At 56.8% G+C, this 22,252-nt stretch overlaps 1 protein-coding gene across 34 annotated transcripts in view; it reads left to right on the forward strand.

Moving 5' to 3' along the window:
- The window catches only part of DYSF (dysferlin), a 209,874-nt gene that overhangs the window by 106,387 nt on the left and 81,235 nt on the right, over window positions 1-22,252 (forward strand). For all 34 annotated transcript variants that reach the window (XM_044392323.3, XM_044392349.3, XM_026483173.4 and 31 more), the window contains 5 exons: window positions 264-369; window positions 635-777; window positions 2,572-2,745; window positions 17,846-17,939; window positions 18,491-18,568. In XM_044392323.3, coding sequence (XP_044248258.2) covers window positions 264-369; window positions 635-777; window positions 2,572-2,745; window positions 17,846-17,939; window positions 18,491-18,568 — 595 coding nt within the window. The remainder of the gene's footprint in view (window positions 1-263; window positions 370-634; window positions 778-2,571; window positions 2,746-17,845; window positions 17,940-18,490; window positions 18,569-22,252) is intronic.

Below are 22,252 nucleotides of genomic sequence, written 5' to 3' on the forward strand. Positions count from 1 at the left end.
GGCAGGCTTTGCCTTCCTGGGGTCCTGGACCCTGGGGCTCAGGAGGGGCCCGTGGCTCAGAGAAGATGGGATGTTTCTCCCCTGCTCCCATGTCCCCGACTTCATGCTGTGGTCTCCAGAGGGATAGTGTGAGGTCCAAGGCGGGTAGGACACTGATCCGGAGTTGCATCTGGGGCTTCAAGGATGTATGTTGTCAAGTTGCATCTTTTCTGCTTCGTGATGACATGTGTCTTCTCACGCTTGCCTGTCCTGTGTTGCCCTAGAATGGGGAGAAGGTGCTTCCCAAGGATGACATTGAGTGCCCGCTGGGCTGGAAGTGGGAAGATGAAGAGTGGTCCACGGACCTCAATCGGGCCGTTGATGAGCAAGGTGGGCAGCACATGGAGCCCGGGGAGCCACCCCGGCAAGCGCAAGAGGCGTGCTGGTGGGACAGCTGAGTGCGGGGCCTCGTGCCCTGGGACCCTGGCCTTCCCTGGGCTTCTTCCTCTGGAGGACTTCCTGGATGAGCCCTCACTTACGGCTACACATTAAGTCAGTGGGCTCTCACGAGCCTGTGACTGTGCCCGGGAGGGAGAGAGAGCCTCTGGGGAGGTGGGGAATGGCCGGGCAGTGGCCAACAGGCGCCTTCCCCCAGGCTGGGAGTACAGCATCACCATCCCCCCGGACCGGAAGCCGAAGCACTGGGTCCCCGCTGAGAAGATGTACTACACGCACCGTCGGCGGCGCTGGGTCCGCCTGCGCAGGAGGGACCTCAGCCAGATGGAGGCCCTGAGGAAGGTGAGTCTGGCAGATGTGGGGGGTGAGGCCCTGGTTGGGGGAGGCCAGCTGGACACAGGTGCACGCCTGTGTGCTCAGGACATGTAGAAGGTGCGTGGGCTCCCTCGAGGTGCTCACAGATCACACCCAGCACACACGCAGCTGCTCACAGGTCCCGGCGCCCACGCAGATCATAGCAGTACACGTCCAGATGCTCCCAGACAGAAAACCCCCAGATGCCTGTGACCGTGCAAGCAGACCGGACTTGGGATCACACACGGACCTGGAAGGTGCCAAGACACACAGACACTGGGTCTGTGGCCGGGTATCCCGGAGGCAGAGCCTGAGACAGGGGTTTGGCTGAATGCAGCTTATTGAAGCAGGGTGCCCGGGAGCGCTGGGAGCCGGGATGCGGTCTCAGGCCAAGTCAGCTTTGGCCTGAGCTGTGGCTTGGGGCGGGGCGCACCCTGGAGCACCACAGAATCGTCCTCACCTGGAGGCGAGGGCACTGGGGTTTGTACCCTTTTGGTTATGTCATTGGCTGCGGTTGCTGGGAGTGGGCTGAGGCCCATATCCTCCCCATGGAGCCTGCTCCCTTCACTCGCCAAGTCCCGGCTGGAGCTAGGAGTGGGGATGTGTGCGCTATGCTGGTGAGCACGTGTGCGCCCTGTTGCCGGCTGGTGCCTTGGTGGGCTCCGTCAGCATCTACCAGGGGACGTGCATGCAGTATGAGCACACAGGCCCACGGGCGTGCCCAGATCCCCACAAGACAGAGGCGTGAATGGGCGCGTATGAGTGAACACAATGCACACACCTGTTCTTGGAGCCCCCCGGATGCCCAGGTCCTGCACAGCCTCAGTGCCTGCCTCCCCTGGTCCCTCTTGTGCCCTGTTCTTTCTTCCTTCCTAAGCATGCATTTGAATTTTGGCCCAAGAACCAGGCCTCCCTCAATCCAGGAGTAGCCTTTGGCATGACCCAAATTTCTTCCTTTCTCTTTGGGCACAGAGAATCTAGAGAGGGATGTCGCTGGGTGCAGGGAGAAGCAAGGTTTTGGGGCAACAGACTGTTTGTGGTTCCATGAACCAGACAGACTCCACCCTCCCTGCAGGGGTGCCCAGGGGATGGAGGTGAACCTTGTCAGGCAGGGGGCCTCGCCTGATCCGTCACCACTGACATCCCTCCCAGAGACGGGTACGGCTGCCCTCTGGGACTGGCTCCTGCTGCTTAGTTCATGGCCAGCGCCTGAAGGGCACCTGAAGATAGTGTCAGGTCATCAGCTGGGTAGAAAGGGGCTTCCAGGCCTCTCTCCAGGCCTGGGAAAGGGTCCTCTCGAGGAAATGCAGGGCCGGGAGCCCTCCACAGCTGACCTAGGCCTAGCCTCAGGGAGAAATAGCCTGAGGTGGGGAGACAGAATCTTCACTGACCCACTTCTATTTTTATAAGCTGAGATGTGAAGAAGAAAAAGGAAATGACAAGAAAACCTTGGATTCATGAAATCCATCCATAATCCAAGTAAACAAACAAACCCAAAGCCCAGGGTTTTCATTGCTGCTTAGTCTACCTGCCCTCTCTGGCTCCTCGGATCCCCACAGCCCGGGGAGTCTTTTCCCCTCCTGATTTTCTGACTCCGATTCTGCTGCTCAGAGCCCCCCTCCTCCAGGTGGCCTTCCCAGCTGTTCCCACCTGGAGGGCGCTGGTGTGGAGCGGGTGGGGAATCGTGGAGGGCAGGCGGGAGGGGCGCTGCAGGAGCCCAGCCCAAGGTCTCCCTGTGGGCCGCCGAGCAGTGCCTGAGTCTGTCCTGTTCTCCCCGCGCAGCACAGGCAGGCGGAGGCAGAGGGCGAGGGCTGGGAGTACGCCTCGCTGTTTGGCTGGAAATTCCACCTGGAGTACCGCAAGACGGATGCGTTCCGCCGCCGCCGCTGGCGCCGCCGCATGGAGCCGCTGGAGAAGACGGGGCCTGCAGCCGTGTTTGCCCTTGAGGGGGCGCTGGTATGTGGCTGGGCCCGTGCTGGGTCGGTGAGGTGCCGCTTGCTTTCCCAGGGCTGTTCGGGGCTGAAGCGGGAGCCCCCAGGATAGGACTTCGGATGGAAAACTGGCTGGTCCCCTTGGCTTCGGTTCCTTTGGGGTTGCCTGTGGGGAAAGTGGGTGGCAGTCTGGGTGTCCTCCTAATATAAAACAGCTCCCTTCGTGGCACCGGGAGACCCGCTGCTTCTCTGTGTAGTCAAGATGGGAGCAGGCGGAGAGGGCCTCAGTCAGGCGGAGGTCACAGGTCTGACCTCTGACTGGAGCCAAGGGACCTGGCTCTTCTCGAAGAGGCTGGTTGCCACAGGGTGGGTCTGAGAGGCTTTGGCTTAGCCCCTGGGAGTAGCCAGAGAGGCCTGATGACCCCTGAATGTCCTTGGTTGCACACGAGTCCTGCTTGGTTGGACGGAAGCCGTCTGATGGCATCCCTGAGATTCTGGGGGCAGAGATGTAACTCAGGCTGGTGGTCCTGCCTTACAGTATACTTTCTGGAGCCAGTAAATTGGGGTCAGCTCAAGGTTACCAGGGTCTGGCTGATGTGTTCCCCCAAAGATGAGCAGACCCTTCCTAGACAGTCTGAGGAGGGCCATTCTCTACCCTGTTTTGGTCTGGGGATTCCTGGAGGTGGGAGGAGATGCCCAGCATGAGGCCCTTCTTCTGAAATCCAGCCAGGACTGTGCAGCCCCTGGGGATTTGGGCTGCGACTCAGGGACCAGGTCCCACCAGCTTTGATAGTTGATGGGATCTGAGTGTGTCCATGCACATCAGTTGTGTGTGTGTGTGTGTGTGTGAATGTACGTGAGGATTTGGTCGGAGGGAGGAGCAGTGGGGCTTTGCCCTGAGCCAAGGAGCACAGAGGACAGGCTGAGGATCGGATGGGATGGATACAGGGAAGGGAGTTGAGACTGGCGGTGCCCCAAGGGGTTTCCATCCCTCTCAGGCCTTGAGGGTGGGCTAGGGCCAAGGGTAGCAGTATGGGAGAGGAAACCCCTTGGGGGCCAGATAATCCTGGTTGTCTGATGATGTCTTGGGGCCAAGTTTTAGGGCGGCTGGAAGGAGACGGCAGAGCTCCAGGCCCCTGGGCGCATGCTCAGGGAGGGCAGGAGGAAACTGCTGCCCCGGCTAGGGCAGCCCCAGCTGGAGGTCCCGTGGGGCAGGGCTGGCATGCGTTGACTCCTTTTGTCCTGTCAGAAAGGGCCTGGCTTGGGCACAGGGCAGGGCCTGGGGGTGGGCTTGTGGCTCCAGCTGAGGGGTGGGGGGATAAAGGCCTTGGCGGAGCTCAGAGTCAGGGTCTGAGAAGCCTGGGTAGATATCCTAAGGAACAGAAACTCAATGAAATGGGCTACAGAGAGAAAAGGAGTTTAAGAGCTCAGATGAACGGGAGAGTGAAGCAGGCATTGGCCTGGCAGGAAATGGGGGTTCGTACAGTATTCCTGGGACTGTCTCTGACTCGCTCTTCTGTCTTGGCCTCGTTCTCACACTGGCTCACTCTGGGTGGTAACAAAGATGGCGCCGACATCAACTTTACAACCAGCAAAACCCTGCTAGGCAAAATAGCACAGCCCACCTGGCATCCTGCGTTTCCTCACAGCTGGAGACCACAGAGAGGAGAGTGCTGTTTTCTCCTTAATGCCGTGACAGTCTTGGGTGTGACTGACTGGCTCTTGTGGCCATGTGCCCATGCCAGCCTGAGGGTGAGGAATGGAATGTTCTGATTGGCCATTCTGGGTCATGCCCCTTTTCTGTAGTTGACAGCACCATCAGGATGGGGAGAAGAGCAACTGGAAAGGAAAAAAAAAGCCGGCAAACAGTGCTGGGCAAAGAGCTACTGATGATGGCCACGGGACTCCATTCAATGAGCAATAGGGAGCCAGTGTGGGTTGTTGAGCAGAGGAGTGCTCTGGTCAGAGCTGGGCTTCAGGGCCATTAGTCAAGTAGCCATGGAGGCTCGTTGGGGTGGAAGAATGGAGACCATCAGGAGACCATCAGGAGTCTTGGTTAGAGATCTGGGATGAGGTGATCGTCTGGGGTGGGAGCTGGGAGCCGGAGTAGAGGGAAGTGCAGTGGCAGAGTGTGGGGAGGGTCAGATGGGCCCAGAGGCTCTGCTGGGTGCATGGTAGGGCTTCTCCCATCGCTGGGCCACAGGGCGGGCGGGGTGGGCCTGGGGCCGCGATGAGTTCATGGTTGGCCCTGGCAAGTCTGACACACATGGTTAAGTGCTGTGTGACGAAGGCGGGTCTAGCAGTCGCTTGCCAGGCCGCCCAGGGCAGGGAGGCCAGGGCCGTGGGAGAGAGGATGCGAGGCCAGAGGTAGCCAGAGACACATGGACAGCAGTGTGGACGGGTTCTGGGGCTGGCCAGGATCTGGGGGAAGAAGATGAGCAAGGCTGGGGACCCACTGCCAAGCTTTCATGGCTCGGTGACTGGGAGAATGAAGGGGGGCACTTCCCAGAAGCAGAGAAACCAATCCGTTTATTCTTTATGTGGGAGAAAATGTCGGGAGGGAGCACTGAAATCGTATGTCAGGTCAACAGACGCGGGGAGGGGGTGGATTGTGAAGCAGGTGTGCCGCGTCTATGATATACAGCAGAAACCAACATAGCGAAGCCCTCAGTCCTGGGGGAGCTTGGCCGACAGAGAGAACCAGAGGCAGACAGTGGTGGGAGAGGCTGGATCCCACAAACCTGCAGTTGGAGGACACAGTTTGGAAAGTCTTTAGGTGTGGCCAGCATTTGGACAAGGCCACAGGCCCATTTGACAGTAACTAGCTGGACCACTCTGTACTTCAGTGACTCGAACCTCCATCAGCACCAGCACACACACACACACACACACACACACACACACACACACCCTCTCCTTCGTGGTGACCTATATGTGCTCCTATCCCCAAATCTGCTGTCCTTCGTCCTGGCAGGTACTGATGCCCCAGCCAAGGCACTGGGGCTAACGTCCAGCCTGCATTATGGGAGCAGATGGTAGGGTTCTCTGGGTGCCAGGACCCCGCTACTGTCTTGGGTGCCGGCCTTGCCCACTGGTCACTGATGTCGCTGATTCTCTTGTCGGGGGCATGGTGGGATAGGCGAGGCTTCTGAGTGGAGCAGGTTTGGTCTGAATTCTGCTGCCTCTGCTTCCTAGCTGTGGACAGGTCACTTACCCCTTTGGCAACTCTGTCACCTCGTCTGTGAAAGTCGCGCGTCCTAGAGTCATTGTAAGGGGTAACTATGTGACACATGTAAGGGAGTGCTTCTCAGGCCGAGTGAACATAGGAGTGATGAGGGGTCTTGTTAAAATGCACGCCTGGGATTCTGTGTCTGGGTGAATCCCAGAGTCTGCATTTCTAAGAGGACTCAGGTGATGCCATTGCTGCTGGTCCGAGGACCGTCTTTGAGGGGTGAGGATGTGAAGCACATCAGGCATCAGGAAGATGGTGGAGGTGGTCCCATCACCCTGCTCCCCCGCTTGGATGCCTTTCTGAGAGAGGCAGGGTGTATCCATGACTAGGTGAAGGTGTGTGGCCAGGGTCCTAGGGAGGGGAGCAAGGAATGATGACATGTTCTCCTTGCCCCCTGGTGAGAGAACAGTGATCTTTACTTCTAGTGACCCCCTGATCTGGTGATGGAGGCCTGGCCTATGGGGAACTGTTGTCCGATTAGGAAGAAAGGCATTCACATGTGAGTACAAATGAACCCAGAAGGATCTGCATCTTTGAGGTGCTGGAGGGCAGAGTAAGAGTCATTCCAGAACGACGGTGTCTAATGAGGGAGGCTTCTTGGAGGAGGACGTTGGGAGGCAGACCTTGAAGGAGTCTAGGGAAGCACCGTGGGTGGTGGCCAGGTGGTCTTCCTGGTCATCTGACATTTCTGGATGTCTGGGCCTGAGGACCAGGCCTGTGGCGCCCCCTTGCCTCCTACCTCCCCGCTCCTGGCCCACAGGTCCACCAGCAGGCTGCGCCTTGCTTGCCAGTTTCCCTCCTGAAGACATCTTGCTGGAAGGCAGGCCCTGTCTGCTCATTAGCACGGGCAGTCTTTCCCTGAAACCTTCTGCTGGGGCCAAGCCTGGCTCCCTCCGTGGAGCGGGAGGCCCTGGCTCCGTCTGCTAATCGTCTGCTGTCTCCATCCCGAGCATTATTTTATTTTCGTATTATTCTTTTTCCAGCTAATATCCTGGCATTCCCAAAGACACCGGTTTCATAATCTTCCTGGCGTTCCCAGGGAGCTGGGAAGCAGAGCACAAAGCTGCTATTATAGCGCGTTCCATCCAGCCTCCCTCTCCGTGCCCCACACCCCTTGCTGCCGCCACCGCCGGCTCCCACCCAGGCACCCCTTCCCGACGCCACCAGCCTCTCTGGGAACTCTGGTGACGGCTGCTGCGATGAGCTCACAGAATCCATCCTGTCGCCCTTGCCCTGGGCCTGCCCTCCATGCGCAAGGATTTTTCCAGAGCCCTGCCTCTGTGCTTGGCCCTGAGTGTTAGGAAGGGTTTTCTGAGATGCCTGAGGCTGGGCAGGAGAGAAGGGGATGGAGACTCGGCAACATGTGCTCCGAGCCTTGGAGATTTTTAGAGCTGGAAGGAACTTGCGTGTTTGAAAGGCGCTCTCCACCTGGCTTTGGATCCCCTTGAAACTGGATGCGTACTTGTGGGTGTGCGGGTATGATCCGTGTATGCAAGCGTGTCCGATGTGTAAGCACACGGATGATGTGTGCACACACAATATGTGTGCAGTGTGCCTGTGTGTGATATGTATGTGCACGTGTGTACCAATGTTGTGTGCCCATGTGTATCTGTGATGTGTAAGTTCTGGCCTAAGATCTGTGGATTTCTTCAGGTCTCAAGGGAATTTGGGAGCCCAAAGAAGATAAGAATTACTGAAATCCATTTTACCAGGTGCCAAAGATCAGGCTGAAAGCTTTATGTGCATGGTCTCATTTTATCCTCACAGTGACCCCAGAAGACTGGATTCTATTATTATACCCATTTTACAGTTGGGGAGACTGAGGTTCCAGAACTGCACTGTCTAATACAGTAGCCACTAGCCACATGAGAGTATTTCCATTTATAATTAAAGTAATTAAAATAAGACAATTTAGGGGCGCCTGGGTGGCTCAGTCGTTAAGCGTCTGCCTTCGGCTCAGGTCATGATCCCAGTGTTCTGGAATTGAGCCCCACATCAGGCTCCTCCGCTGGGAGCCTGTTTCTTCCTCTCCCACTCCCCCTGCTTGTGTTCCCTCTCTTGCTGGCTGTCTCTCTCTGTCAAATAAATAAATAAAATCTTAAAAAAAAATAAAAAAATAAAATCAGACAATTTAGTTCCTCGGTCACACCAACCACATGTCAAGTGCTCAATAGCCGCACCAGGCTCGTGGCCACCGTATTGGCCGTGAAGCTATAGAACAGCTTGATCATTGCAGAAAGTTCTGTTGGACAGCGCTGTTCCAGAACAACTCGGAGCCCCTAATCTTACTCCAGAAGAAACTGAGGCCTGAGAAGGGCTTTGCCCAATGGCACAGCATGAGTCAATTCTAGAACCAAGGCCAGACAATGGGCTCTTCTGTCCTCTCCCCCCAAGTTCATATTCCCACTCCCATTAGGGCATAATGTCGTCCTCCTAGAAAAGGCCCTCGAGCGGGGTCCTAGGGAGGGCAGCTGGCTGGAGCCCTCGGCTGTTGGCGTCACTTTTCTTGTGTAGCCATGTGGCTTGGCTTCCCCGGAGCACTAGGGCAGCTAGAGAGGAGCTGGCACCGTGACCCCCACCCCAAGAAGCCTCTGGTTGGTTGTCTGAAGTCTGAGTCCTGACACGAAGTGGGGAGGATCTATGGGGACAAGCTTTCCAAGCCCCAGCCTAAGGGCAGAGATGGGCAGCTGGGAGTCGGAAGTACTGGGAAGGGGGTCAGGGAGAGGCTGGAGCCAGAGAGGAGTTTGGGATTTGAGCTGCCTGAAAAGGAGGTCAGGTGTGGTGAGGAGGGGAGGGGCCGTCTCTGCACCTGGATGAAGCCCTGCTGTATGCAAGTACCTGGGCCTGGTTTGCAGAGTGGGCACTTGGACGCGGGGCAGCACCTGTGAGGTGAGAGGGGCTTGCCTCATTAAAGAACCCAAATCCCCACATAGGCGGGGCGGAGGGAGGGGAGGTGATTCCATGTTTCCCTGGCTTCTGTTTCTTGAATATGCTAATTGAGCACCTGTTGTATTTGTGGTATTGTGCTAACGGGAGCTAAGTGAAGGCTGGCTGGCCTCTCCAGCAGGGGCCTCCCTGCCCCTCTTACTGCCCCCGCGTGGAAGGACCATATGGGTAATTCCTTTAAACTGGTGGACCTCAGGATCTGTCTCATTCCAGATTTGAATGCTAAAGTCTGGAGAGTCCAGCTGGGTGTCTGTGTACCTGAGACAAAAGGCCAGCACGCAGGCGTGCACGGTGCTGAGGAGTGTGTCGCAGCTGGACAGATGTGGTGGGGGCCCCGCGTGTGTTATTGTAAACACACTAAGGTCTGCATCCACGGTTGTTAGGGTGACCTTATCACTTATTGTCATAATCACACGGGGAAGCTCGTGTCAGCTGGGGCCACCCCAAAGTGGGCCGTACGGTGGTCCTAATTTCGGAGGTTCTCTGGCATGGGGTAGAGTGTGCTTGAGTCTTTTCTGCAACCTCCCCATTTGGACACACGGAAAGTCTAGAGGGGCGTGTGTGCACACACACACTCGCACACACACAGATGCTTGCGCCAGCCCACACGTGGCACCGTGGATTCTCCAGGTTTCCTGATTCCATTCCCAAGCTCCCCAGGGGCTGGCCGGTAGTTTTGCAAGGATTTTTGCAGCTGCTTCCAAGCCCGGGCTCCAGCTGTAAATTAAATGGGGTTGCACCCTTGCCTGCTATTCTACTTACGGTTGCAATCAGCCCTGATTAGGAAGGGAGGTCTGTGTTCCCGAGTTCCCTCTTTTAAAGTGTTCTCCTCCTTCGGCCTGGCCTGCTAGCCTGTGTGGGGTTTCCCTGGAAGCTGAGGCTAGGCGGCCAGGGCAGTGATGTGGGCCCTGGGCTCCCCAAGGCCCTGACTTGGCGCTCAGCCCTTTCCTGTCCCGGAGCCCTGCTCAGGTGCTGAGTTTCGAAGGGGAAGCTGAAGCTGGAGAGAGCCCGGAGGGACTGTTGGGGGACCCCTGGCTCTGTCAGTTAATTTGCTGTGCGACCCCAGAGAAGGCATTGACCTCTCTGGGCCCCAGTGTTTTCACTTTCAGGATGGCGGTGATAACAACACAGCAAAAATAATAACCTTCCTTCCAGAGCCGGGGTCGGCAAGCCAGAGCCTACAAGCCTAGTCTGCCATTGGCCGGCCGTTTTGCGTAGACAGGGCTTGGCTGGCACGTGACCAGGCTCATTTGTGTCTGCATTCTGTGGCTGCTGTCCTGCTACAGTGGCGGCCGAGGAGTTGTGACAGGGGAACGGATTTACTCTCTGGCTCTCCTCGAACGGCGTTTACCAGCCATTCTAGAGCATGCGTCTGTGCCAGGTGTTACCTCTGCCCTGGTTGTGTATCATCTCCTTTAACGTCCCCAGCAATCCTAGGATAGAGGGTTTATTACTACTCCCATTTTACAGATGAGCAAATGGAGGTACAGAGAGGGCAAGTCGTAATGATTCTAGTGGTGTTTCCTCACACAAGCGTTAAGAACAATTCTGTGCGTAACCGGTGGGGTCGTTCAGAGTTGACAGCATACTACCCCCGTGGCTGTTTGTTATTTGGTTGTCCCAGCAAAGCCAATAGTGAGGAAAAGGTCCTGGCCGTTCACCCTAGGGCTTGCTGGTCAGTGTTTAATAACTGGCTCTCCGGGAAAAAAAATAAATCCCAAAACAAACCCAGTCTGGTTTGTCGTACTCGCTGGTTTCCGTGGTGTAATATCTGCGCTGTGGCTGATTTCAAGCTGGTGAGGTGACATCGCTGAGAGTGGAGATGGGGGGAGAGGAGCCGTAGCAGACCGTTACATAGTATTTCCAGCCCACAGATCCATTAGATGTAAATAACCTCAGGGCTGGAACAATGGTTAAAAGTCATAAAATAATTAGGAAGTGATGAGTTTGGGTATTTATCACCTTTTTAAAAAGATTTATTTATTTATTTATTTTAGAGGGTGGGGGAGGGGCAGAGAGAGAGGGAGAGAGAGAATCCCAAGCAGGCACCACGCCCAGCACAGAGCCCAACGCAGGGCTTGATCCTATGACCCTGAGATCATAACCTGAGCTGAAATCATGAGTCAGACGCATAACTGATTGAGCCACCCAGGCGCCCCTATCACGATAGCTCTGTTGTTTTTTTTTTTTTTTTTTTAAAGATTTTATTTATTTATTTGACAGAGACAGAGACAGCCAGCGAGAGAGGGAACACAAGCAGGGGGAGTGGGAGAGGAAGAAGCAGGCTCATAGCGGAAGAGCCTGATGTGGGGCTCGATCCCATAACGCCAGGATCACGCCCTGAGCCGAAGGCAGACGCTTAACTGCTGTGCCACCCAGGCGCCCCTACCTCTGTTTTTAAAAAATTTTCCGTAGTTGGGGCGCCTGGGTGGCTCAGTCGTTAAGCGTCTGCCTTCGGCCCAGGGCATGGTTCCAGGGTCCTGGGATCGAGCCCCGCATTGGGCTCCCTGCTCTGCGGGGAGCCTGCTTCTTCCTCTCCCACTCCCCCTGCTTGTGTTCCCTCTCTCGCTGGCTGTCTCTCTTTCTCTGTCAAATAAATAAATAAATAAAATCTTAAAAAAAAAATTTCCGTAGTTATAAATTTATATGATTTAATTGTTACAGATGGCTGTGTTTAACAGCTGGCTTGCAATACACCTGAAAACTTACTAATCTGCTCTTCTGAGCCAGGCGGGCCGGCTCCAGCACTCTTGGGGGTCCCCTGGTCCTGTTTCCATAAGAGAGAGGGCCCCCCGTCATAGCATTCTTCCCAACAGCTCTGTCACTTGTGCTCTCTGGGTCCATCAGACACTAGAACTGAGCCCTTCTCAGGAAGCCAGGAGGGCGGCTGGTCCCCGAAACCCACCTGCTTGACTCTGATGGGACAGAGGGCGTCCCGGTTGCCCCGAGATACCGCCGAGGCTCTGCTGTTTCCTTCCTGACCATCACTGTGTGGCTGCGGTGGCTCTGTCCTTGGCCTGCTCGGCCCCGGGGACTCTCTGCTCAGCCTGTTTTGTTGCCGCATCCACCGCTGGTCTTGCCCCTTCTTCCTCCGTCCTGCCTCCAGGTTATAGACCCTGAGCCAGATCTCTGGGCCCCGTATGGATGAGGCGTCTCACCACTGGCAAAGGGAGGAGGCGTGTGTGTGACGGACAACCAGTGAAACAGGAGGAATTTCAGACACGCTAGCGGTCTGGGGCTTGATCTTGGGTCCAGTTTAGGTGGGCCAAGGGCTCCCCCCCTCCTGCTGGTGCGGTGGCCACGCCAAGGTCCTGGGGCAGGAGTCCTCAGCAGTTAGGGTGGGTTTGGCCGCTGGCTCTGGGGACCCCGGGGGGCAGCCCTGCACCATCTGGGAGGGAGAGAGCTCCTCACACTCAGAAGCTCAGACTCTTCCCGGGAGCCCTGGCGGCCAGCCGGATAGTGGCGGGTCGGATGCCGCCCCGTCCCCCGGGCGAGTGGCAGGATCCCTTACACAGCTAGCCCCAAGATGGAGCGTGTGGCCACAGACCACAGTCTGGGAGTCGCATCGGCATGAGCTATGGAGGCAGGAATGTGGCTGTGGGAAACCCAATGCCCGGGGCCTGGTGGGGCTGGGGAAGAGCGAGTGCAGGGAGTGGGGGTGAAGGGTGGGTGGACAGAAAGCGAGGCGTGAGCTGCCACTGCAGCCTGGCTCTCCCGGTGCAGGATTCCGAACGAGAGCAGAAGCAAGGCAGCCTTCCTCTCTTAGCTTGCCCTGCCCCAGCTTTGCCCCTTTGGCTGCGTCTTCCCCTGAGCTCTGGGGGCGCAGTCATCCAGCATACTGCTGCTCCCGTTATGCCAACACGTTTCTCTGTCCCCTCCTCCAGGAAGCTTTCCTGAATGGGACCTTCCGAGGGTCCACCCCATTCTATTCCACCCCAGAGATGGCCTCACTGGGGGCGTGGTGAATCCATACCCCTTGCTCTTTCTGTAGTGACATCTTACTCTGAGCCCCCTGAGGGAGGGGGAAGGAGGGTGCTGTCTGATGGGCATTTTCCTGACCCTCCCCTGAGACCTGAGGCCTGAACGCTGCCCATGTGGCTGAGGGCCGGGAATGCTGGTGATTCATTGTATGTGACGAGTCTTCACTGGATGCCTCCTAAGTGCCTGATGCTGGCTGGGTGCAGGGGATAGAGGAGCGAATGCACCCTGCCCATACACACGGAGAGATGGGTGCAGGAGAGAGCTAGGACAGGCTGAGCAGGGGCTGCTGCTGACGGGTTTCCAGGCCTCAGTGGTGACTGGGCTGAGGGAAGAGCTCAAGGTAGCCTCACCTGGGACGGCATTCAAGGTGGCGAGAACAGCCTGTGCAAAGGCCCTGAGGTAGAGAGAAGGTGATGGATTCCAAGTTTAAGGAAAAAAGAGCTTAAAGGGGGAAGGTGTTGTTTTAGCGTGAGACTGGAGAGTTGAAAGATTGAAACTGATACCTCTAGCACCATTTCCTGAGTGTTGCTTGGTGCTAGCGACCTGCCAACGGCTGGGCTGCCTCACTGCGTCGAGTTTTCACCAGTGGGTTTCCAGCGGGGCGATTTCTATCCCCCTCCCTGTTCTCAGGGGACATTTGACAATGTCTGAAGATATTTCTGGTGGTCCGAGCTGAAGGGTCCAGAAGCTATGGGGATCTAATGGGTAGAGGGCAGGGATGCCGCTGAACGCCTAACAATGCCCAAGACGGTCCGAGGGAAGGACTGATAGGAAGGAGTGCCTCCCAGAAGCTCCCAAGTCAGGTTTGCATGGGGCTTCGTTGTTTGCTTTGAGAGAGATTCTGGAGTGTGAGCCTTGCACGTCTACACTTGAAAACCAAAATGTACCTCAGAGAGAAGGAAGTGTGGCATGGGATTACCTGTTATTGTACAGACTGATGCCCCGACCTGGGTGACAGGCTGGCCTTCGCCAGCTCTCTCCATAGCTCACGCTGTCGCGCTCTCCTGAGGTGAACTCCTGCTTTCGTTCACCTGCTCTCCAGGTGCGTACTGAGCACCTGCTGTGTGTGAGAGGAGCTGGGCGTATGACAGAAAACTCCCAGAGCTCCCAGTGGGAGGGCACAGATGGGGCAATGGGGCGGGGGTGCTAGATGTGCTAAGAGGAGGGTCAGGGCCCTGCGGAAGCACCTGGGACAGGGGCTTACTCATCCTTGCAGGGAGACCTTGAGGATGAGGCTGGATACCCAAGAAGAAGAGAAAGAAAGGGGCAGAGAGACCGATGTGCAAGAGGCCTGGGGGCAAGAAAGGGGTCCCCAGAGGGTTTCAGCTGGGTTAAGCATGAAATCTGTCAGGGATGGGGGTGTTTGGGGGTGTCCAGACTGCTGGAGACTCAATTCAGAGGCCATGGCTGGGCTGGGAGGGAGAGCAGGCCTCCCCCCTCTGCTCCCGGGGTCTGAAAGGATGTGTGCAGAGCCCAGCCTCCCCTGCGAAGGTCAGTGGGCCAGAGGATAGAAAGACATGGGCCAGCAGTGTGGGTAGAATTCTGCCTGGGCTGGGAACCAGGGTGACTGCAGGGCCGGGACTCTGTCAGGAGGGACTGAACTTAGTGGGTGTCCCTCAGCCTGGCTCCTGATTCTCCCAGCTTCTTCTCAGCAATCCCCATCTATCATTTTGAGCTGGGGGAGAAGGGAAGGAGGAGGCAGGTCCGTACTTGGGGAGCAGGTTGAGGGCTGGGGGAGGACGGAGAGCCCTGTGGACCCCCCACTCTGGAGGCAGGCCAGGTGGAAAAGTCCAGGCAGTGTGAGGGGCCTTCCCCAGGGGGACTCTGGTTCCTCCCCCTGAGGGACATTATTTCTCAGGGCCAGGGCCTGCCGTGGGCCAAGCACTAAGCTGGGCCTGAGATACCTGGCGCCTGCCTTTGTGGAAATCCCAGGGAGGGGGACACCTTTCCTGATCACAGAAGGGCGGACTGCCCTTGGACAGAGACCCAGAAATTGCTGCCAAAGCCCCAGACAGAGGCGTTTCGGTGGGAGTGGTGCTTCTGGGAGGTGGCTAGGGGAGGCCATCTGGAGGAGGCGCGAGGTGAGTGGGGATGTGCCCTGGCAGCCATCAGCGAGCACGGAGGTCGCTGCAGGTACTGGGAGGGGGCAAAGGCATTATGGGGCCTGAGGGAGCCGGAGGCAGCCTCCCTCCCTTCACTCACCTTAGCACCTGACTCATGGGGGGCATGCGTGTGTTGCCAGGCTGAGGTGGAGGGGCCTCAGGGTCCTGGGCCTTCCGCCCTGCCTCCATCCAGCTGGACCCCCTCCCCTCCCAACCAAGGTACACTGGGCTGCACATGCTACGGGTTGTTGCATGGGGGGCTGGACAAGCCCTGTTTCCAGTGTTCTGATCTGCTTTCCTTGGCGTCCTGTGCCTCACGCCTGGGGTGGCCTGCTGGGCCCCCCAGGTCCAGCTCAATGTGCGGCCTCGCGGATCCTGAAACTGGGAGCCGTTAGCTGCTGGACTTGGTGCGTGCTGTGGCGGGACGCCAGTGTGGCATGGCCGGGCCAAATGCCTTTTCTGGGGGGACCCCAGGATGCCTGGGGGGGTCCACACCTGCTCAGAAGAGAGTTCAGGCGTGGTGGCCTTTGGGTCTTTCCCAGTCTATGGTATGACATCCCTCCCTGTTATCCTGCTTTCCTGTGTGTGTGTGTGTGTGTGTATGTGTGTGTGTGTGTGTGTGTGTGTTGAGAGACTGATTGCTTGATTGATTGCTTTTGATTTCTGCCCAGGCCTGTGGCTCCTGAAATGTCCACTTTTCCAGCTTCTGGAATAATTTTGAACAAATATGAGGTATATGAGTACCACCCCTGAGAATAATTGTGAGCTTTACAGTTTATGACCTACCCTGCCCCCGCCCCACCTGTGCCTTATTTCTCTTGTAAGATCATTACTAGCAAACATTTATTGAGCGTTTATTATGTGCCAGGAGGTGTGCTAAGAACAACACATAATGTATCTCCTTAACAATCCCAGCAACTCTCTGAGCTAGATACTGTAGAATTATTCCAAGTTTATAGAGACTGGTTCAGAGAGGTTAAACAAGCTGCCCAAAGTCACACAGCCAATAAATGGCAGGACTGGAATTGGAGCCCCAGCAGTCTGGTTCTAGAGCTTGTGTTGAAATTGTGATCAAAGGAAGGGGGTCCCTGACGGGGTGTCCCGTGGTGGGAGCCAGAGACTACCTGGCTGAAGCTGGACCTTGGTAAGTCCCCTGGAAAAGCAGACAAACACATCTTTTCTGCATATGTGTTTTATGGGCCCTTTTGCAGGACCAGAGCAGAGGAAGACCTGGTCTACCTTTAGGATGAATTTCTATGTTGACCCAGAGTGACCAGGGCAGGCTTTCCCCGGGTGTCCTAAGATGCCCCGAGGATGGGGGAATTGGGATGGTCAGTAGCACTTCCGGCTGGGGAAGAGCAAGAGCTTGTGATGGAGCAGGTGTGAGGCTTGACCAGCTTCGAGGAGTGAGGCCTGCCTAAAGCTGAGGGCTGGGTTTGGGGGAGGGAAGCCCTGGGGTTGAACGGGAAAATGGGGCGGGTCACCTGAGGTCTGATTGGGGCCCTTCAGGTGTTGAGGCCAGCAACGGATTTGGGCTATGGGTGGTGATGCTGGTGCTGGCTCTGGGCGTGGGCAGATCAGAAGTGGGGAGGCAGGCATCCAGGGAAGCTTCTCTGTCAAGGGGTCTGGACTGGCCCTGAGGGTGGGCGTGGCTTGAAGAGGAGGACGTAGAAGTGGCCATGCATCTTCTATTTGGAGGCACTAGGCCTGTGGGAGAGGTTGAGATTCCTGGGAAATGGTTGTGGCCAGGTGGCAGGGTGGAAATTCCTGGCAAGTGGCCACCGTGGGTGGGCCTGGGCCAGATGAACAGGCCACTGGTGGTGAGGCCAGAGTTTCCATTCACGCACAAGGGTGTGTGTGCTTGTGTGTTGGGAAGAGGAACTAGGCAAAGGGCGTAGGGCAGGTGACAGTGGGGCAGAGAGAGCGAGGGACCTGGAGAAATCTCTTGGAGTGGCTGCAGAGGGAGTGGACAGCATGGGAACACTGTCCAGCTCTCCCGAGTCCCTCTGCTTGGCTCTGGGCCATAGGATGTTGCTGGGCTTGCCAAGAAAGCCGAGTCTGGAGCCTGGGCTGTGGCGTAACCAGCACATTTCCTATTCTTGTGGGGGCCTTGATCCCTGCTGGGTCCCTGAGCCCCCCCAAACCAGGCGGGATGCCAGTGAGGGGCCGCGGTGGGGGAGAGGTGGCGAGGGCTACACCTGGGAGGTAGGCATCTGGCCCAAGGCAGCTGGTGTCTGGCCCAGCGGTTAGAACCCAGTGTGAATGAGGGCGAAGCGAGGGGATGGACTGGCTGGTTTTGTGTGCAGTACCCTGACAGGCTGGCTTCTGAGCCCGAGTGCAGAGCGGCCTGCCTCTTGCGCCTGTGTCTGTCCTGGCCACACCTGCACCCTCTTTTACCCTCAGCTCAGTGGGGGCTGGTGAGAGGTGGCGATGATGCCATGCAGCTTGTCCCTGACCTAGAACCCGGTGTCCAGATACGCAGGGGGTGGGCAGAGATGGTGGGCTGGGTCCTCCAGGTTTGGCTCATCTTAACTCATCCCAGCGGGAAAATCCCCACTGGATTCTCTCCCCTAGAGTCCTTCCTTCTACCAGACTTGAACCTTCTGGGCCTGAACCACTCAGAATTCCATTCTAGTGTGTCTGGTCTCCACTAGAGAGGGAGAAAAGTTTCCCTGTGAACTTGACAGTGGAGTGTGGGGATGCTGTAGGGGGGTGGGCTACCCTAGAGGCTGATGGCCCAGCTCTCAGCATCCGAGGAGTGTTGTCTAGAGGTCTGACCTGGGCACCTGACTCTCTGCACCAGTCTCCCTGGCATCCCCTGGCTCTGGGGTCGAGATCGGTCACTACCAGCTCTATGTCTCCAGGGCGGCGTGGTAGACGACCGGAGTGAAGATTCCATGTCCGTGTCCACCTTGAGCTTTGGCGTGAACAGACCCACGATTTCCTGCATCTTTGATCGTAAGTGACGCTTGGAGGTGTCTCTAGGGATGATGTGGACGGATGTGTAACCTTATGCTTGTTTGTATGGGGTTATACAGTCAGGTGTGTATGGGGGGCTAGGGAGAATTTAATCTACGTGCTTGGTGGTGGGTCAGTGTCTTTCGTGGGGTGTGTTTGTGCACCTGCTTTTGTGTGCACACGCGCACGTCCATCTATGTGTGGCGCGTGTGCTCTGCTTGCAATCAGGTGGCGCGTGTGCTCTGCTTGCAATCAGGTGTTCGAGGCCCTGTGCATTCTGGCTGCCCCCATTATTTATTTGGCTTCTCCTCCATCCCCTTCTCCCCAGCTCTCACCAGGCCCGAGGACACGACTCTCAGGTGTTACCTCTGAGCTGTGGTCTGTTCGGATCCTGTGAGCAGCTCATTCCCGCAGAGCGTGACGTGTGTCATTTCTATGGCTCAAACCCTGCATCGATTGCCCTTCCTAGGGTAGACTCTCCCCTCTCCCAGCCACAGCTTCTAGCCACTCCTAGTCCCTCACTTGGCCTCTCTGTTTCTTCCTTGCTGCAGATGGGAACCGCTACCACCTGCGCTGCTATATGTACCAGGCTCGGGACCTGCCCTCCATGGACAAGGACTCTTTTTCTGGTAGGTGGGAGGGGAATCAGGGACCAGGGATTGAGAGTTGGGAGCTGAGCCCACAGGCCTTCGGAAGTGTGGCCCAGGGCTTCTCCTGTGCGTGGGAGCTGTGGTGGTGTTTGTGGGATTTGTGGAGGTGGCTGACGATGCCAGGGTCACTGTGCTTTCTGGTTGTCAGGTGGCCTGCTTGATCCTTCTGTAGGGTTTGGCTTTGTTCACCATCACTTCCTTCTGAAAGCCCCTCTGGCCTTGACCTCCAGGATACTTCTCTCTCCGGAGTCTCCTGCAGCCACCTGCTGCTATCTGCTCCAATTCGGGGGGCTTCCCAGCCCTCTAAGTCTGATGGTCCTGATTGTCTGTGTCCTCTTCTCTGGGCACTGTGGTCCCCGCACCTTCCCTGGCTCCATGGACCACCCATGTCAGAAACTTCCAGGCCTTTAGTTCATAGGAGCCCCTCATATCCAGCCCCATCTTAGGTATCTCCCCTTGGATGCCTCACTGGCTCCTCAGTCCATCCCGTCCAAACGGAACTCCTTGTGCCCCCCCCGCCCCGATCCTGGCCCCCCCCCCCCCCTTGCCCACCTTGGTCTTGGGATCACATTAGCACGTGTCTATTGCCTATCAGTTTGGAAACCAGCAGTCATCCGGTCCTGTGGATTCTGGCTTCTGAATCTCGCTTGGAGATATTCCCTCTCATCTCCTGTTCTCCCTCGCCTTCCACACTGCCTCAGACAGATCTGCTCCTGTCACTACTCTGATTCCCAGTGCAGACACTGGGAGAGAAAGCCCCAGCTCTCAGCCTGGCAGGCACTCCTTCGTGGGTCGGACCCCGTGCACTTGGCCAGTTGCATCTTTCCCTAGTTCACCTCTAACCACTAGTTCTGGCCTCACCAGCTTTTGTCAACGTCTGCGGAGCTCTTCCTGGCCTTCGTCCTCAGTGTTCTCTCCGCCTAGAATGCATTCCCTCCCTATTTTTAACCCAGCAAACTCCTACTCATTCTTCAAACCCAGCCCAGATGCTCTGACTCTGCCCCAAGCCCAGATGGTTGTTCCTTCCTGGACACTTGGCCAGCACCCCACCAACACCTCTCTCAGAGCCCCGACCACCGTGCAGATCAGTTGCTGTCTGTCTTTCCCATGCTGACTGTGAGCTCCTCCAGGAAGGGGCTTTGTCTTGCCCTTGAACCTGCACTTGGCATCTAAGAGCAGATACTGAGTGCTCACTGTGCGCCCGGGCATTTTACTGGTCTCGGTGCGTGTGACCCTTACATCTCCCCTTTGAGGTAGGGGTTTCACATCCCCATTTTGCAGGTGAGGAGACTGAGACACAGATATCTTGACTAAATTGCTTGAGGTCAAATAGCTGACAAGTGACATACTACCCTCTGAATGCTTGCTACTTACTTGAATAGAAGTGAATTCTGTGAGATGACCTTCTGTTCTGAGGATGGCACTGTTGCTCCTAGCCACCTGCCTGTCCTCCTCTGGGCTCCGCTCCTCCCCCACATGGGAGACCACCCTCATTCTTCACCCCCAGCAGCTGTGTTTCCCCACATTCTCTCTTCTTAGTGACCTATTTTCCAGCCCTGAGCAGCCAGGCACACAGTCGATGGAGAAATTTCTCTTCTGTGCTTTGGGTCCCGGGTCCTGACAGCACCCTCTGAAAAGCATATGCAAAACCAACATACAGGGATTGGTGGGCCTGGGGCGGATATGTGCAGCTGGCCCTTGCTGGGAACCTGCCAGAATGCTCGCTGACCATTGGAATGTGTGCCGAGAGAAAAGGGGTGGACTCATCCACAACCTTGTTTCTTCCTTGGCAGGGCGTGAGAGGTGGGGGTGCAGGCGGCAGGCTTGTGTGGGCATGTGGTGGTGGGAGGGCTCTGTCCTCCTTGGGCCAGGCTGGCCGAGGACACTGCAGGGAGGGAGCCTCCTAAGGAGCCCATGCTGGGAGGTGGCACGCACCCCTGGGGACCACAGGCAGGGTCAGCCTGGCGCTGGCCTGCGGGACATGTCACACTTTCCATCCTAGCCCCACCACCTCCCCCAAATAAACATCCCTTGAGCTTTGAGGGCACTGCCCAGGGCTTCCTCAGAGGCCGCTGGCTTCTGAATGAAAGGCCTGATTGACCAGCTGCTGGAAAGGAAAACAGCAGCCAACATGGGTGAACCTATAAAACCCAGAGTGTTTATTTTCACTCCCAAACCCTAAACCAAAGCAATTTCTCCCCTGGCACTGACCCTGGGGCGGCTGGCGGCCGGAGGCTGTGCGTGGCCACCAGCTGGCATTTCTCGGAGGAAACTCATGTGTGAATCCGGAACGTCTGGGGCCAGGGGAGGGTCCAGCGCAGCGTCTGTTCTGGTATCATCCTCCAGCCTGCCTGCTGGGTGTCTGGGGCGGAGAAGGCTCTCTTCCAGAAGTGCTCCGTTGACTGTGACCTGTGGTGCTCTGGGCCTTTCCCGCAGTGGTGGGCTCCCATGGCCCCGAGCTGTGCTCTTCACTTGTCCCCTAGGGGTGGGTCTTGGGGCTGCCCAAAGGCTGGGGCTGTGTCTGCTTCCTTCTCTCTGGCCGAGGGTTTGGGGGGGGCACACAAGCACTGCCTAGGAAACACTTGTTGAACAATATTAGACTCAGGCAGGAGAGGGGGCTTGTGGAGACGTTCTGTCAGGCGGCCTGAGGTTCTGCGGGGGGTGGGGGGGGGGTTGAATATATAGCCAGCATCGATTCTGCAGACACCGGAAGAACGTGTGTGGCCTGTGGTTGTGAGGGTGCGTGGCCTGTGAAGCAACTAGGCATTAAGAACGTAAAATGATGCTTAATTCAAATGACTTCTCTTTGATACTGGGCGGCGATTGCCCTTGCTTGGTGAGCGTCGGGAGTACGCACTGAGTCCGGATTGAACGCCGGAGGACTTGGAAATCCCGTGTCCTCCATGCTCTATCTAAAGGGCGGCATCGCTTCCTTAAACCACAGTCTGAGCTGAGCTGCTACTCCTTGGAGACTGATATTTCTTGAAGGAAATCAGGAAGGAACCTGTCTGATTTGCTGAAGAGTTCCCCAGGGGCATTTTGCTTTGCTCCCTCCCCTAGCTGGGCCCAGAGCTGTGGTTTGAGGGAGCCATAAGCTCTGCTTACAGAGCACCCATCCAGATGGACAACCGGTGGGCAGCTCTATCGTGAGGTCGCTACATATCAGAAGATGATCCTAAGCCTGGGGCAGTCAGAAACTCCTCCTGGAGGGTCTCACGTGTCACTGGGCTCAGGGGGCCTGCCTTGGTTAACCAAGCAACTGAGAGATGGTAAGTAGACTGGATGCCAAGTTATTAATTTACCAGAGTGGGGTCTCTGCTAAGACAGCAGAAGGTCCTGCACCCTCTTCGTTGGCCTCACGGCTCCTGGGAGATCAAAGACGTGAGCCAGGCGGGTTGTCCTGGAAGGTGTACTCCAGGGCAGGCCACAGTGACTTCTGATGAGCCATGGCTGCCCCACAGCTGAGGTCACCTCGGTGGGGACCAGTGCTAGTTTTCACCTCTATCCAGACTCTGTCTTGGGTGGGGCTGGAGAGCTCTTGCTTTAGGGCTTTATTGCGTCTGGACTACAGTCGTGACCCACTCCCTCTTGAAGCACGGCTTTCTGTTAAGGTTGGCTCTGGCTGGAGGAATTCTCCCGTTGAGCTCATGGAGCTGTTTTCCA

The sequence above is a fragment of the Ursus arctos genome, unplaced genomic scaffold (assembly GCF_023065955.2).
Source record: "Ursus arctos isolate Adak ecotype North America unplaced genomic scaffold, UrsArc2.0 scaffold_8, whole genome shotgun sequence".
Classification (NCBI taxonomy): Eukaryota; Metazoa; Chordata; class Mammalia; order Carnivora; family Ursidae; genus Ursus; species Ursus arctos.